The sequence below is a fragment of the Balaenoptera musculus genome, chromosome 3, assembly GCF_009873245.2.
Source record: "Balaenoptera musculus isolate JJ_BM4_2016_0621 chromosome 3, mBalMus1.pri.v3, whole genome shotgun sequence".
NCBI lineage: Eukaryota > Metazoa > Chordata > Mammalia > Artiodactyla > Balaenopteridae > Balaenoptera > Balaenoptera musculus.
Window position 1 is genome coordinate 55,341,627 of NC_045787.1, and position 12,471 is coordinate 55,354,097.

The window sequence follows — 12,471 nt, forward strand, 5'->3', positions numbered from 1 at the left end:
TTAATCATCTTTAGTTCACATTATTCTTTTGTTTAAAGCATCATTTCCCTTTCCTTGGTGTTTCCATTTTTTATTTGTAAGTGGCAGGGCAGAAGTTGATCAAAAGCTTGTGGGCCCCCAGAGAGGAGCCCAGAGCCCAAAGAGGGGTGGTTGAGTATTTGTTCTCCCTCCTGCTATCTAAATAGCAGCCTCTCTTAACTCTCCTTAAAACATCCCTGGGACTCTTTAATGTTGATGCCCCCAAACTTTTAAACCTGTGTACTTCAGGATATTCACAGGCTGACAGTCTTTCCTGGAATGAGAGGCTGATAACACACTGGCAGGTGCCGGAAGCACCCTGAACTGCTTACTTGTTCACCTGACTCAACGGCAGATGCTCAGCTAGCTCTCCACTGATCACTCCAGGTTTCCAAACTTCTTCGGCTCTAATAGCCTTTACATAATCACTGGGGAGATCTGATCACTAGAAGATGAGAGGATGTGGCGATTACATTCTGCTTGCAGAGCCCTGGTCTCTACAGACTGAGGCAGGGAAAGATTTGCGCCACTGACAGAGGTGGCAGCCAAAGTCCTGTTGTGGGCCTTCCCCTCAAAGACAGTACTGCCTGGGGAATGAGAAATTCTCCAGTCAGGCCAGCAAGAAGCTATTAGTTGCAGGATTAATGAATTGCTCCTATATTTCCGTACCTTACACCTGTGATTGTAAGTTTACCCCGAGATGTCTAACGTCATCCCATGTGGAAACGTTAGGCATTGCAACCATGAACGCTGAAGACCTAACTGGTGGAAATCCCAGAGGCCCTTGGTGTCCTCAGGATTAACATTCTTGATTTCAATTAAAGCAGGGAAACCCCAAGAGTTCATAACTTAACCTATAATTCTGCTGAGGCATTACTATGTTTTGTATATCCTCTAAGGCTGGAAAGCAGGAGTTGATACTTAGCTGAAGAACGAATACTGGCCAGCCTCCATCATCTACACCTGATGCAGCTTTATGGTGCTGTATTTGGTCTCACACACCTACAACAGTAATCTCATGAAGTCATAAAAACGTTTCTTTCCTAAAAAAAAAAAAATCTCAGAAAAAGAGAGCTAATTTTCTTGGCAATGGAAGGGAGGAGAAATAACGGAAATAAAGAGTGATAAGTCATGGTTAGAATACTAGTTTTGATTAAGCAAAGGATGGGGAATGTCAAATTAAACAACGCCTCAGATTGAAGACGGACAAGAGTCTTCTATATGACCTATATGAAAACAGGGAGATTTTATGAAACTTTCAATAAGACTCCAGGCCTCACAAAACTGGACATGATATGAAGAATTAATCACAGAATGTCTTTCGGTAGGACTTAAATTTCTCAGTTAAACTTCAATGCATGAAGACAGGGAGAGTGTCTAACTTTTTCATCACTATATGCCCAGCACCTTGGACAAATTCTGGGCACACAATAGGTGCTCAGTAAATACATACTGAATATTGAATTGCTGAAATCAATTATATGCTACAGAGGTACAAGTAAATTTGGGACATATTTCTTCTAAGACTATAGCACTGTGTCCTACAGGATGGAATTCTAAAAAATAGTTCCTATTTATAAATTGGAACTATTTTCTGCACTTTCCCATGAACAAAGCAAACAAAGGTGCCAGCCCAAATACACCTTTCACCACTGGCAAAAACAACTACCAAAGGAGCCTTACGGTGCCAAAGAACCACTAAAGGAAGGCAGGGCTTGCTCCCATCAAGGAATCCATTTATGTTTATCTTAATGAAGAGTAGGAGGGCACTTGCAATTATGATTTCAGCACCTAGAATTTAAACTTAGGACACTGTTAAAGACAATCTTAGATTTAAAATAATTTTTTTTTTAAGCTTTGGAATCTTATCTACTTGAGATTTGTATTTAAACAGAAAACACCAAAACGATGGTAGACTCTACCCAATTCAGGAAGAAAAAAAAGAAGCCTTATTACTAGTTAGCAATATCACATACAAGAAAATTGGATATGTTTTCCCTAATATAAAGAAAGCTTTAAAAAAAATATACCCAGATGGAAATAACTGAAAACTCTCTTGATCAAAACAAAGTTAAGGGACTTCCCTAGTGGCACAGTGTATAAGACTCCATGCTCCCAGTGCAGGGGGCCCAGGTTCGATCCCTGGTCAGGGAACTAGATCCCACATGCATGCCACAACTAAGAGTTCGCATGCCACAAGTAAGGAGCTCACGTGCACAACTAAGGAGCTGGTGAGTCACAACTAAAGATCCTGCCTGCAGCAACTAAGGAGCCCACGAGCCGCAACTAAGGAGCTCACCTGCCGCAACTAAATAAATAAATAAATAAATATTTTTTAAAAAACAAAGATCGAATGGGATATTCTAATACAATGTTTACTGGAAACATTTTAAATTTCAGTCTGAGTCTTTTTTTGCAGCCTAGGAATTGGAACAAATCATAAATCTGGTTTTTAAAATCACAATAATGAATCACAATAAAAAGTTAGTTGTAAGGTATCATTTTGACAGGTATTTGATAGATGAAAAATCAACTATAAGAATAAATCATAATCTATTTGATCAATCCTTTATTTAATGAACTTTAGGTTATTCCAGTTCTTACTGCTATAGACGGTGCTGTACTGAACATACTTCTTTGTACACAGGGGTGAGTGTAGCTGTAGTTCACTGGGATTGTTCCCAGTTGTGAGAAAGAATGAAGTAAATGTAGTAATGTAGAAAAAGTTTTAAAATACAGTGTTAATTGAAAATAGGAGCTGAACAGTACTTAAAGAGTGTGTTTCCTGGAAATCAAAAGAAAGCTAGAGTAGCAATTCTCATATCAGACAAAATAGACTTTAAAATAAAGACTATTACAAGAGACAAAGAAGGACACTATATAATGATCAAGGGATCGATCCAAGAGGAAGGTATAACAATTATAAATATTTATGCACCCAACATAGGAGCACCTCAATACATAAGGCAAATACTAACAGCCATAAAAGGGGAAATCGACAGTAACACAATCATAGTAGGGGACTTTCACCCCCACTTTCACCAATGGACAGATCATCCAAAATGAAAATAAATAAGGAAACACAAGCTTTAAATGATACATTAAACAAGATGGACTTAATTGATATTTATAGGACATTCCACCCAAAAACAACAGAATACACATTTTTCTCAAGTGCTCATGGAACATTCTCCAGGATACATCATATCTTGGGTCACAAATCAAACCTTGATAAATTTAAGAAAATTGAAATCGTATCAAGTATCTTTTCCGACCACAACCCTATGAGACTAGATATCAATTACAGGAAAAAAATCTGTAAAAAATACAAACACATGGAGGCTACACAATACACTACTTAATAACGAAGTGATCACTGAAGAAATCAAAGGGAAAATCAAAAAATACCTAGAAACAAATGACAATGGAGACACGACGACCCAAAACCTATGGGATGCAGCAAAAGCAGTGCTAAGAGGGAAGTTTATAGCAATACAAGCCTACCTCAAGAAACAGGAAACATCTCGAATAAACAACCTAACCTTGCAGCTAAAGCAATTAGAGAAAGAAGAGCAAAAAAACCCCAAAGCTAGCAGAAGGAAAGAAATCATAAAGATCAGATCAGAAATAAATGAAAAAGAAATGAAGGAAACAATAGCAAAAATCAATGAAACTAAAAGCTGGTTCTTCGAGAAGATAAACAAAATTGATAAACCATTAGCCAGACTCATCAAGAGAAAAAGGGAGAAGACTCAAATCAACAGAATTAGAAATGAAAAAGGAGAAGTAACCACTGACACTGCAGAAATACAAACGATCATGAGAGATTACTACAAGCAACTCTATGCCAATAAAATGGACAACCTGGAAGAAATGGACAGATTCTTAGAAATGCACAACCTGCCGAGACTGAACCAGGAAGAAACAGAAAATATGAACAGACCAATCACAAGCACTGAAATTGAAACTGTGATTAAAAATCTTCCAACAAACAAAAGCCCAGGACCAGATGGCTTCACAGGCGAATTCTATCAAACATTTAGAGAAGAGCTAACACCTATCCTTCCCAAACTCTTCCAAAATATTGCAGAGGGAGGAACACTCCCAAACTCATTCTACGAGGCCACCATCACTCTGATACCAAAACCAGAGAAAGATGTCACAAAGAAAGAAAACTACAGGCCAATATCACTGATGAACATAGATGCAAAAATCCTCAACAAAATACTAGCAAACAGAATCCAACAGCACATTAAAAGGATTATACACCATGATCAAGTGGGGATTATCCCAGGAATGCAAGGATTCTTCAATATACGCAAATCAATCAACGTGATACACCATATTAACAAATTGAAGGAGGAAAACCATATGATCATCTCAATAGATGCAGAGAAAGCTTTCGACAAAATTCAACACCCATTTATGATAACAGCCCTGCAGAAAGTAGGCATAGAGGGAACTTTCCTCAACATAATAAAGGCCATATATGACAAACTCACAGCCAACATTGTCCTCAATGGTGAAAAACTGAAACCATTTCCACTAAGATCAGGAACAAGACAAGGTTGCCCACTCTCACCACTATTATTCAACATAGTTTTGGAAGTGTTAGCCACAGCAATCAGAGAAGAAAAAGAAAGAAAAGGAATCCAAATCGGAAAAGAAGAAGTAAAGCTGTCACTGTTTGCAGATGACATGATACTATACATAGAGAATCCTAAAACTGCCACCAGAAAACTACTAGAGCTAATCAATGAATTTGGTAAAGTAGCAGGATACAAAGTTAATGCACAGAAATCTCTTGCATTCCTATATACTAATGATGAAAAATCTGAAAGTGAAATTAAGAAAACACTCCCGTTTACCATTGCAACAAAAAGAATAAAATATCTAGGAATAAACCTACCTAAGGAGACAAAAAACCTGTATGCAGAAAATTATAGGACACTGATGAAAGAAATTAAAGATGATACAAATAGATGGAGAGATATACCATGTTCTTGGATTGGAAGAGTCAACATTGTGAAAATGACTCTACTACCCAAAGCAATCTACAGATTCAATGCAATCCCTATCAAATTACCACTGGCATTTTTCACAGAACTAGAACAAAAAATTTCACAATTTGTATGGAGACACAAAAGACCCCGAATAGCCAAAGCAATCTTGAGAACGAAAAATGGAGCTGGAGGAATCAGGCTCCCTGACTTCAGACTATATTACAAAGCTACAGTAATCAAGACAGTTTGGTACTGGCACAAAAACAGAAATATAGATCAATGGAACAGGATAGAAAGCCCAGAGATAAACCCACGCACATATGGTCACCTTTTCTTTGATAAAGGAGGCAACCATATACAGTGGAGAAAAGACAGCCTCTTCAATAAGTGGTGCTGGGAAAATTGGACAGCTACATGTAAAAGTATGAAACTAGAACACTCCCTGACACCATACACAAAAATAAACTCAAAATGGATTAAAGACCTAAGTGTAAGGCCAGACACTATCAAACTCTTAGAGGAAAACATAGGCAGAACACTCTATGACATAAATCACAGCAAGATCCTTTTTGACCCAGCTCCTAGAGAAATGGAAATAAAAACACAAATAAACAAATGGGACCTAATGAAACTTAAAAGCTTTTGCACAGCAAAGGAAACCATAAACAAGACCAAAAGACAACCCTCAGAATGGGAGAAAATATTTGCAAATGAAGCAACTGACAAAGGATTAATCTCCAAGATTTACAAGCAGCTCATGCAGCTCAATAACAAAAAAACAAACAATCCAATCCAAAAATGGGCAGAAGACCTAAATAGACATTTCTCCAAAGAAGATATACAGATTGCCAACAGACACATGAAAGAATGCTCAACATCATTAATCATTAGAGAAATGCAAATCAAAACTACAATGAGGTATCATCTCACACTGGTCAGAATGGCCATCATCAAAAAATCTACAAACAATAAATGCTGGAGAGGGTGTGGAGAAAAGGTAACACTCTTGCACTGTTGGTGGGAATGTAAATTGATACAGCCACTATGGAGAACAGTATGGAGGTTCCTTAAAAAACTACAAATAGAACTACCATACGACCCAGCAATCCCACTACTGGGCATATACCCTGAGAAAGCCATAATTCAAAAAGAGTCATGTACCACAATGTTCATTGCAGCCCTATTTACAATAGCCAGGACATGGAAGCAACCTAAGTGTCCATCAACAGATGAATGGATAAAGAAGATGTGGCACATATATACAATGGAATATTACTCAGCCATAAAAAGAAACGAAATTGAGTTATTTGTAGTGAGGTGGATAGACCTAGAGACTGTCATACAGAGTGAAGTAAGTCAGAAAGAGAAAAACAAATACCGTATGCTAACACATATACATGGAATCTAAGGAAAAAAAAAAAAATGGTCATGAAGAACCTAGTGGCAAGATGGGAATAAAGACACAGACCTACTAAAGAATGGACTTGAGGATATGGGGAGGGGGAGGGGTGAGATGTGACAGGGTGAGAGAGTGTCATGGACATATATACACTACCAAATGTAAAATAGATAGCTAGTGGGAAGCAGCCGCATAGCACAGGGAGATCAGCTCGGTGCTTTGTGACCGCCTGGCGGGGTGGGATGGGGAGGGTCGGAGGGAGGGAGATGCGGGAGGGAGGAGATATGGGAACGTGTGTATATGTGTAGCTGATTCACTTTGTTATAAAGCAGAAACTAACACACCATTGTGAAGCAATTATACTTCAATAAAGATGTTTTAAAAAAGAGTGTGTTTCCACCTAAATAGAAAAGGGAGGAAAAAGATAAACAGACATATATTTTTTTCTCCTATCAGACTAACAAAAATCCAGAAGTGTGAAAATACCTCTGTTGGCCAAGCTGTAGAAACAGGTCTCTTTCATACACTGCTGGTGGGAATGTAAATTGGTAAGACCCCAGTGGAAAGCGATTTGGCAACAGCTATTGAAATTAAATATGTGTGTGTATATATATATATATATATATATTCATGTGTATTATTACATTTACATATGTATTAAATATACATACTTATGAGAACTATGTGCAAAATTACCTATGTAAAAGGTTATTAATTATTGCATTGTGCATCATACAAAAAGAGAGCACAAACAACCTAAAGGCCCTACAATAGGGAACTGGTTTAAATAATATATTCATAGTATGGAATATGATACAGTTATAAAAAATGTTTAATCTCTCTATACACTGATATGGAAAGATCTCCAAAGCACAAACTTAAAAAGCAAGGAGCTGAACATTATATACAGTACTTACCACCTTTTGTGTTAAAAAAGGATGTGAAACAAGAGAATATATAGTCAAATGAAATGGAAAACTTACTTGTACAGGTAATACTCTGCATGGTCTATCTCTTCTCGAGATGAAATGTTGTCCACAAACTAAAAGACGAAAAAAGAAGCCTTTGGTTGAATATAAATTATGCCATATATTGAGCCTAAGTCACACACTGACCTTAAAAATAAAACACCCATTTTATTAGAACAGTGTTCATGTAGTGTGGTTCCATCCTCAAAACCACTCTATGTTAATGCCAACAAAGAATCTACAATGGCCTCTCTTTTTCTATACGTAGAACAACCTTGGTTAGAAAAACTGTTTAAAAACTAAATGTTAACCTTGCTCAGAACAAGAGAGAGCTCCTCTTAGTGTATTTATAATTAGTCACTGGTATTTCCCATTATCTTTAAACCCTGATATTTTCTCTATGTTCCAAACTCCAAATACATGGGAACACATAGTTGAAAGGATGAAGACTCTAATCGCTGAAAAAACATGGCCCAAGAGAGGAAAAATCTAAATTTAGAGAACTCAGTCTTATAACCAGTATATATAATTCCTATCTGATTTGGTTCTGCTACAGACCAGTCAACCTGTGATTCTTCTACCAGCAAAGTCTCCCCTCGAACCACAAACTCCTTCAGTGTGCTCAACTCTAAACCAGAGGAACAAACAGAAAAGACTCTTCTAAGGAGGAATTCTACTCTGAAGTAAAGACTCAGAGGCAAAAAGGATGAAGTAGGAGATAATGGATGTAGTGAATATAATTAAAACCTCGGGAAGAGGGAGAGAAAAGTAAAGAGGGGGAGACTTAATGGATCTCCCCCTTTTTAGGACTTATGGACTTGGTTTAGAAATCTCATTAAGGGGCAGATAAAATATGGTTCAAACACAGGACCTGAACTTGAGAACTAGCTCTCCTGACTGCATGCTGTGTGGCATAAACAGACGGCACGGCCCCTTTGGAACTTAGTTGCTCCCTCTGCATAAACAGAATAAAGGCACCTGCACTGAAGAGGACGAGGCTCCAAAGAGAAAGTGTACGTGAAAGCTCTTTAAACTCTGAAGTGCTGCCTAAACAAACACCAGGCATTATGGCATACAGAGATTTTATACATCATGTAAGGGATGAACCAGTGGTCTTTCAGTTCCCCTCCAATATGAAAATGATAAGTCTATAAAATTTAGGTTATAACCTAGCTAAACGGTTCCCCTACTAAAAGGAAAATATCAAGGAGCAGAAAGAAAGGACTCAGACTAAAAAGGATGATGGTTTCTCTACTTTTCTTCTCCTAGATTTAAGTCTCTTGAATTTTATGGTGCCATTAATTTCTACAAAGAGCTTTCACATCTAAGATCTCCATTTAGCGTCACATCAGTCCTATGAGGAAAATACTATTGTCCCCATACTGAATATGAGGAAATTGAGAGGGGCCCACTTGCCCAATGTCATAAAGCAAATTCATTAAGACAAGATAAGATCTATTTAAGGGAGGCAACAGAAAAGAACTTCAATGTCCCAGAGATCTGGGTCTGAAGCCCAATTTTTCCACCTATGAACTGTGTGAACTTGGGAAAGTCATCAAGCATTCTGAGTCTTACATGCAAAATGGAGATAACAATACTTACCTCATATGGCCGCTATGAGAATAGCAAGATAATGTATGTTAAGAAACTAGTACAACAAGGTGATCAGTAATGGTTACTCTCAAGTCCTATTCCTGACTCCTAGCCTAATATCCTCCCATCCATTGCTCTGTAGCAGTTTAACATTAACATTAATATCCATTCTTTTACAGACTTTCTCAACTACCAAAATTACTTCCAATATTAACAAGTAAATACTATCACTTTGAAGGGTATATCAACTTAAAAAAAAAAATCATGATACCAAATCCTGGAAAAATTAAAATAAACCAGATACACAAAAGTAATCACTGACACTGGAGTCTGGTAAATTTATTACCTTTTATTTCAGTCAAAGAAATTTGCTACTTCATCATAAAATATCTATTAGCAACTACAAAAACATACCATACTCTGGAAAAATATATCCTATGAAAGATAGTCTTTATTTACAGAGCCTCATGTATATAAAGTGGCTTTCTTGCCTTCTTTCTCTTTCTTCATATTTAAGTTTTCTTACCCGTGATATTGTTAAAGAACTAACGGGCAGCTTTCTCTCATATGTTTTATCCATTAAAGATGCCAGATCAGCTGTGAAGACAAAGAAGAAAAAAGAACCTTGTCAAATATACATATTTCTTAAGAAAAATGTAACAGATACAACTCCTGCCAGCTGGCTGTCAACATTATGAAGTCAGTATTAAAACAGATGCTCTTTCTTGCTCTTTTTTGAAATTATTTTTGTATAAATTAAAGAGGATAGAGAAATATTAGTATAATTTTTTTAAAGTATTTACTTGATGCAGAAAGGATTATTTTAAAAGTCCTAGCATAGATTTAGCTTTAAAAAATGGATCAGTAAAATATCTCTGGAAGGAGACACAAGAAAGTGTTATTATTGACAGACTCCAGGGAAAGGAGGGCCAAGATGGTAGGGCGGCAAGAAAAGGAAACTCTTCATTGCTTACACATTTATTCCTTTTGCATTTTGAACCAGGTAAATATATTAGTTGTTCAAAAATGTTTTAAGTTGGAACTTATTAAATTACTTTTATACATTCCCTGAACGAATCACAGGGACCAGGCATTCTGGTTATAATGAATGATTTTCAGCCTGAACTATTCCTATTCTGATTCCTTTTACCAGAACATCCGTACAAATACTTGGTATTCCTGAGATTACACTGTTATCTCAGAGTCTAAAAAGCTCTGGAATAACAGGCAACATACTCCTCAAAATAATTATTTCATACCTTCTCATTGCTTCTAGAACTTACAATGTGTGTCTTTCCCCGTCTCTGCTCACTCTCACTCTCAGCTCATGATTTTGTGTCTTATTTCCCTAAGTATAAAGTAGAAGCAATCATGGGAACTTTATCCTCCTACCATCAGGTCTACCAGGCTACCAGCATCTGTATCCATATACCCTTCCTCCTATTTTTTTTTTAAACAAAGGATGAACTTTATTAAACAAACAAAAAACAAAAATGACAAAAATTTCCTCTGACCTCCTATCTCCCTCCAGCTCCTTCTCCTTTGCTCTGCTCCCGTCAGCAGCAAGACTCCACGACAGAGTCAGCCCCAATACAACTGCCACCACTTCCTTAGTTCCATCCTCCCGTGAACTGACTCAAATCACATTTTGGTTTCCATCACTCTACTGACACCAAAGACCACCTCTACTTTGTTAAATCCAGTGGTTAATTCTTCATCCTCATAGTACCTCTCCTCTCACTAACAATTAATAGAGTTGAGCATTCTGTTCTTCATGAAATGCTCTTTTCTCTCTTTTTGGGTTCCTTTGCAGGGTCTCCTCTTCTTGACTTCTTGATGTTGACGTGCCCTCAGTCTGAGGGGCAGACTCTTCACCATCTGCTCGGTCTCTGGGTATCTCCTTCTCTCCCTCCCAGAGCTTTAATCATCATCTACAGACTACTGACTCCACACATATATGCTTCCCCTGACTTCTTCTTGTGACTCCAAACTTGTATTTCCAACTACATGGGTGACATCTCTATGTGGGTGTCTAATAGGTCTCTTAACATTACATATCCTCTTAATTCTCTAACTTTCCACTCCAAACCTGCTTTTCTCCAAACCTTTCCCATCTCAGTAAATGGCCCCTAAGTTAACTGGCTTACTCAGGCCAAAAACTAAGGCGTCATCCCTGATCCCATTCTTTCTCACTCTCTGTAACCATATGTCAGCAAATCATATACGCTCTAGATCTGAAATATAAATATATATATATAAATAAATCAGATCCTGTCATTTTCTTTTCTCAACCAGCCAATAGCTACCTATCACACTTGGAATAAAATCCAAAATATTTTCTATGATCTATAAATGCCTATATACGCTGGTCTGTGTTTGGTTTTTTGTTTTTTCTCTTTTACACTTAGAAGTAAAAACCATGAAGGACTTAATTCACTGATATATTCTCAGTTCCTAGAAAAGTTCTATAAAAGGCACTCAATAAATATCTAAAGAAATAAATAAAAGGAATAAAGCAAGGGAGGGAGAGAGGGAGGGGAGAAAGAGAGGGAGGAAGGAAAAAGAAATGCAGTTATCTCTTGGTGTCCACATAGGATTGGTTCCAGGACCCACTGTGGATACCAAAATCCACAGATGCTCAAGTTCCATAGCTGGCTCTCCGCATCCGCGGATTCAACCAACTGCATCATGTAGTGCTGTGTGGAAAAAAATCCACATATAAGTGGACCCACAAAGTTCAAATCCATATTGTTCATGGGTCAACTCTAACTGGAGTTCCAAGTTTTTTTTACTCCCTGGTGGAAGAAATTAGTATTAAGCAAAACGGCAACAGGTAATCAATTGACAAGTATTTGTTAAAGACCTATTGCTGTGCACTTAACCGGTATTTTTCTCTTTTCTTTCTCTGGGATAATGCTCTCAATGACTCAGTAGCTACCAGGGGAAAGGAACTTTGCAAAACCACTAAAACCTGATATGATGTAAAAGTAATTACTTATGACTATCTTAAAGGGGTTGGTACCATGTGATTTAAAAATTTTAAAACACAAATACACATATACAAAGAAGTCCCTAAAACCTCTTCATACTAAGGCAAATTGTTAAATCTAACTGCTCACAGAATGATATTAAACAGCATTCCCATGATACCAAATCTTTATGATCTCTTCATAATAGAGGCTCTTGTGTTGAGATGATAGGCAATATAAAGAATTAACTAACCCTTTACTCAAAATTTAAATTTTAACTAAAAAAATGCAGGATCAGGATCTACTGGCCTAATTAAAATGACCTCCATTTCCTCATGGGTTTCATATAGTACACAGCATATAACTAAACACTGGATTGAGTGGGCTTCTGTAGTGTGATAAGTCAAGATTCCATTTTAATCTTTTACACCAAGATATCCTCAGTCCAGTAAAATCAGCTGGGGCCCCAAAAAAGGCAACAGCTTCAGAGCCAGCGTCTGATGAATAATATTTGCATATTA

At 37.3% G+C, this 12,471-nt stretch overlaps 1 protein-coding gene across 1 annotated transcript in view; it reads right to left on the reverse strand.

Moving 5' to 3' along the window:
* MRPS27 (mitochondrial ribosomal protein S27) overlaps positions 1–12,471 on the reverse strand; it is a 97,291-nt gene that overhangs the window by 68,327 nt on the left and 16,493 nt on the right. The window contains exons 3-4 of the mRNA XM_036849081.1: positions 9,508–9,578; positions 7,404–7,462 (exon numbers count right to left, since the gene is read on the reverse strand). Coding sequence (XP_036704976.1) covers positions 7,404–7,462; positions 9,508–9,578 — 130 coding nt within the window. The remainder of the gene's footprint in view (positions 1–7,403; positions 7,463–9,507; positions 9,579–12,471) is intronic.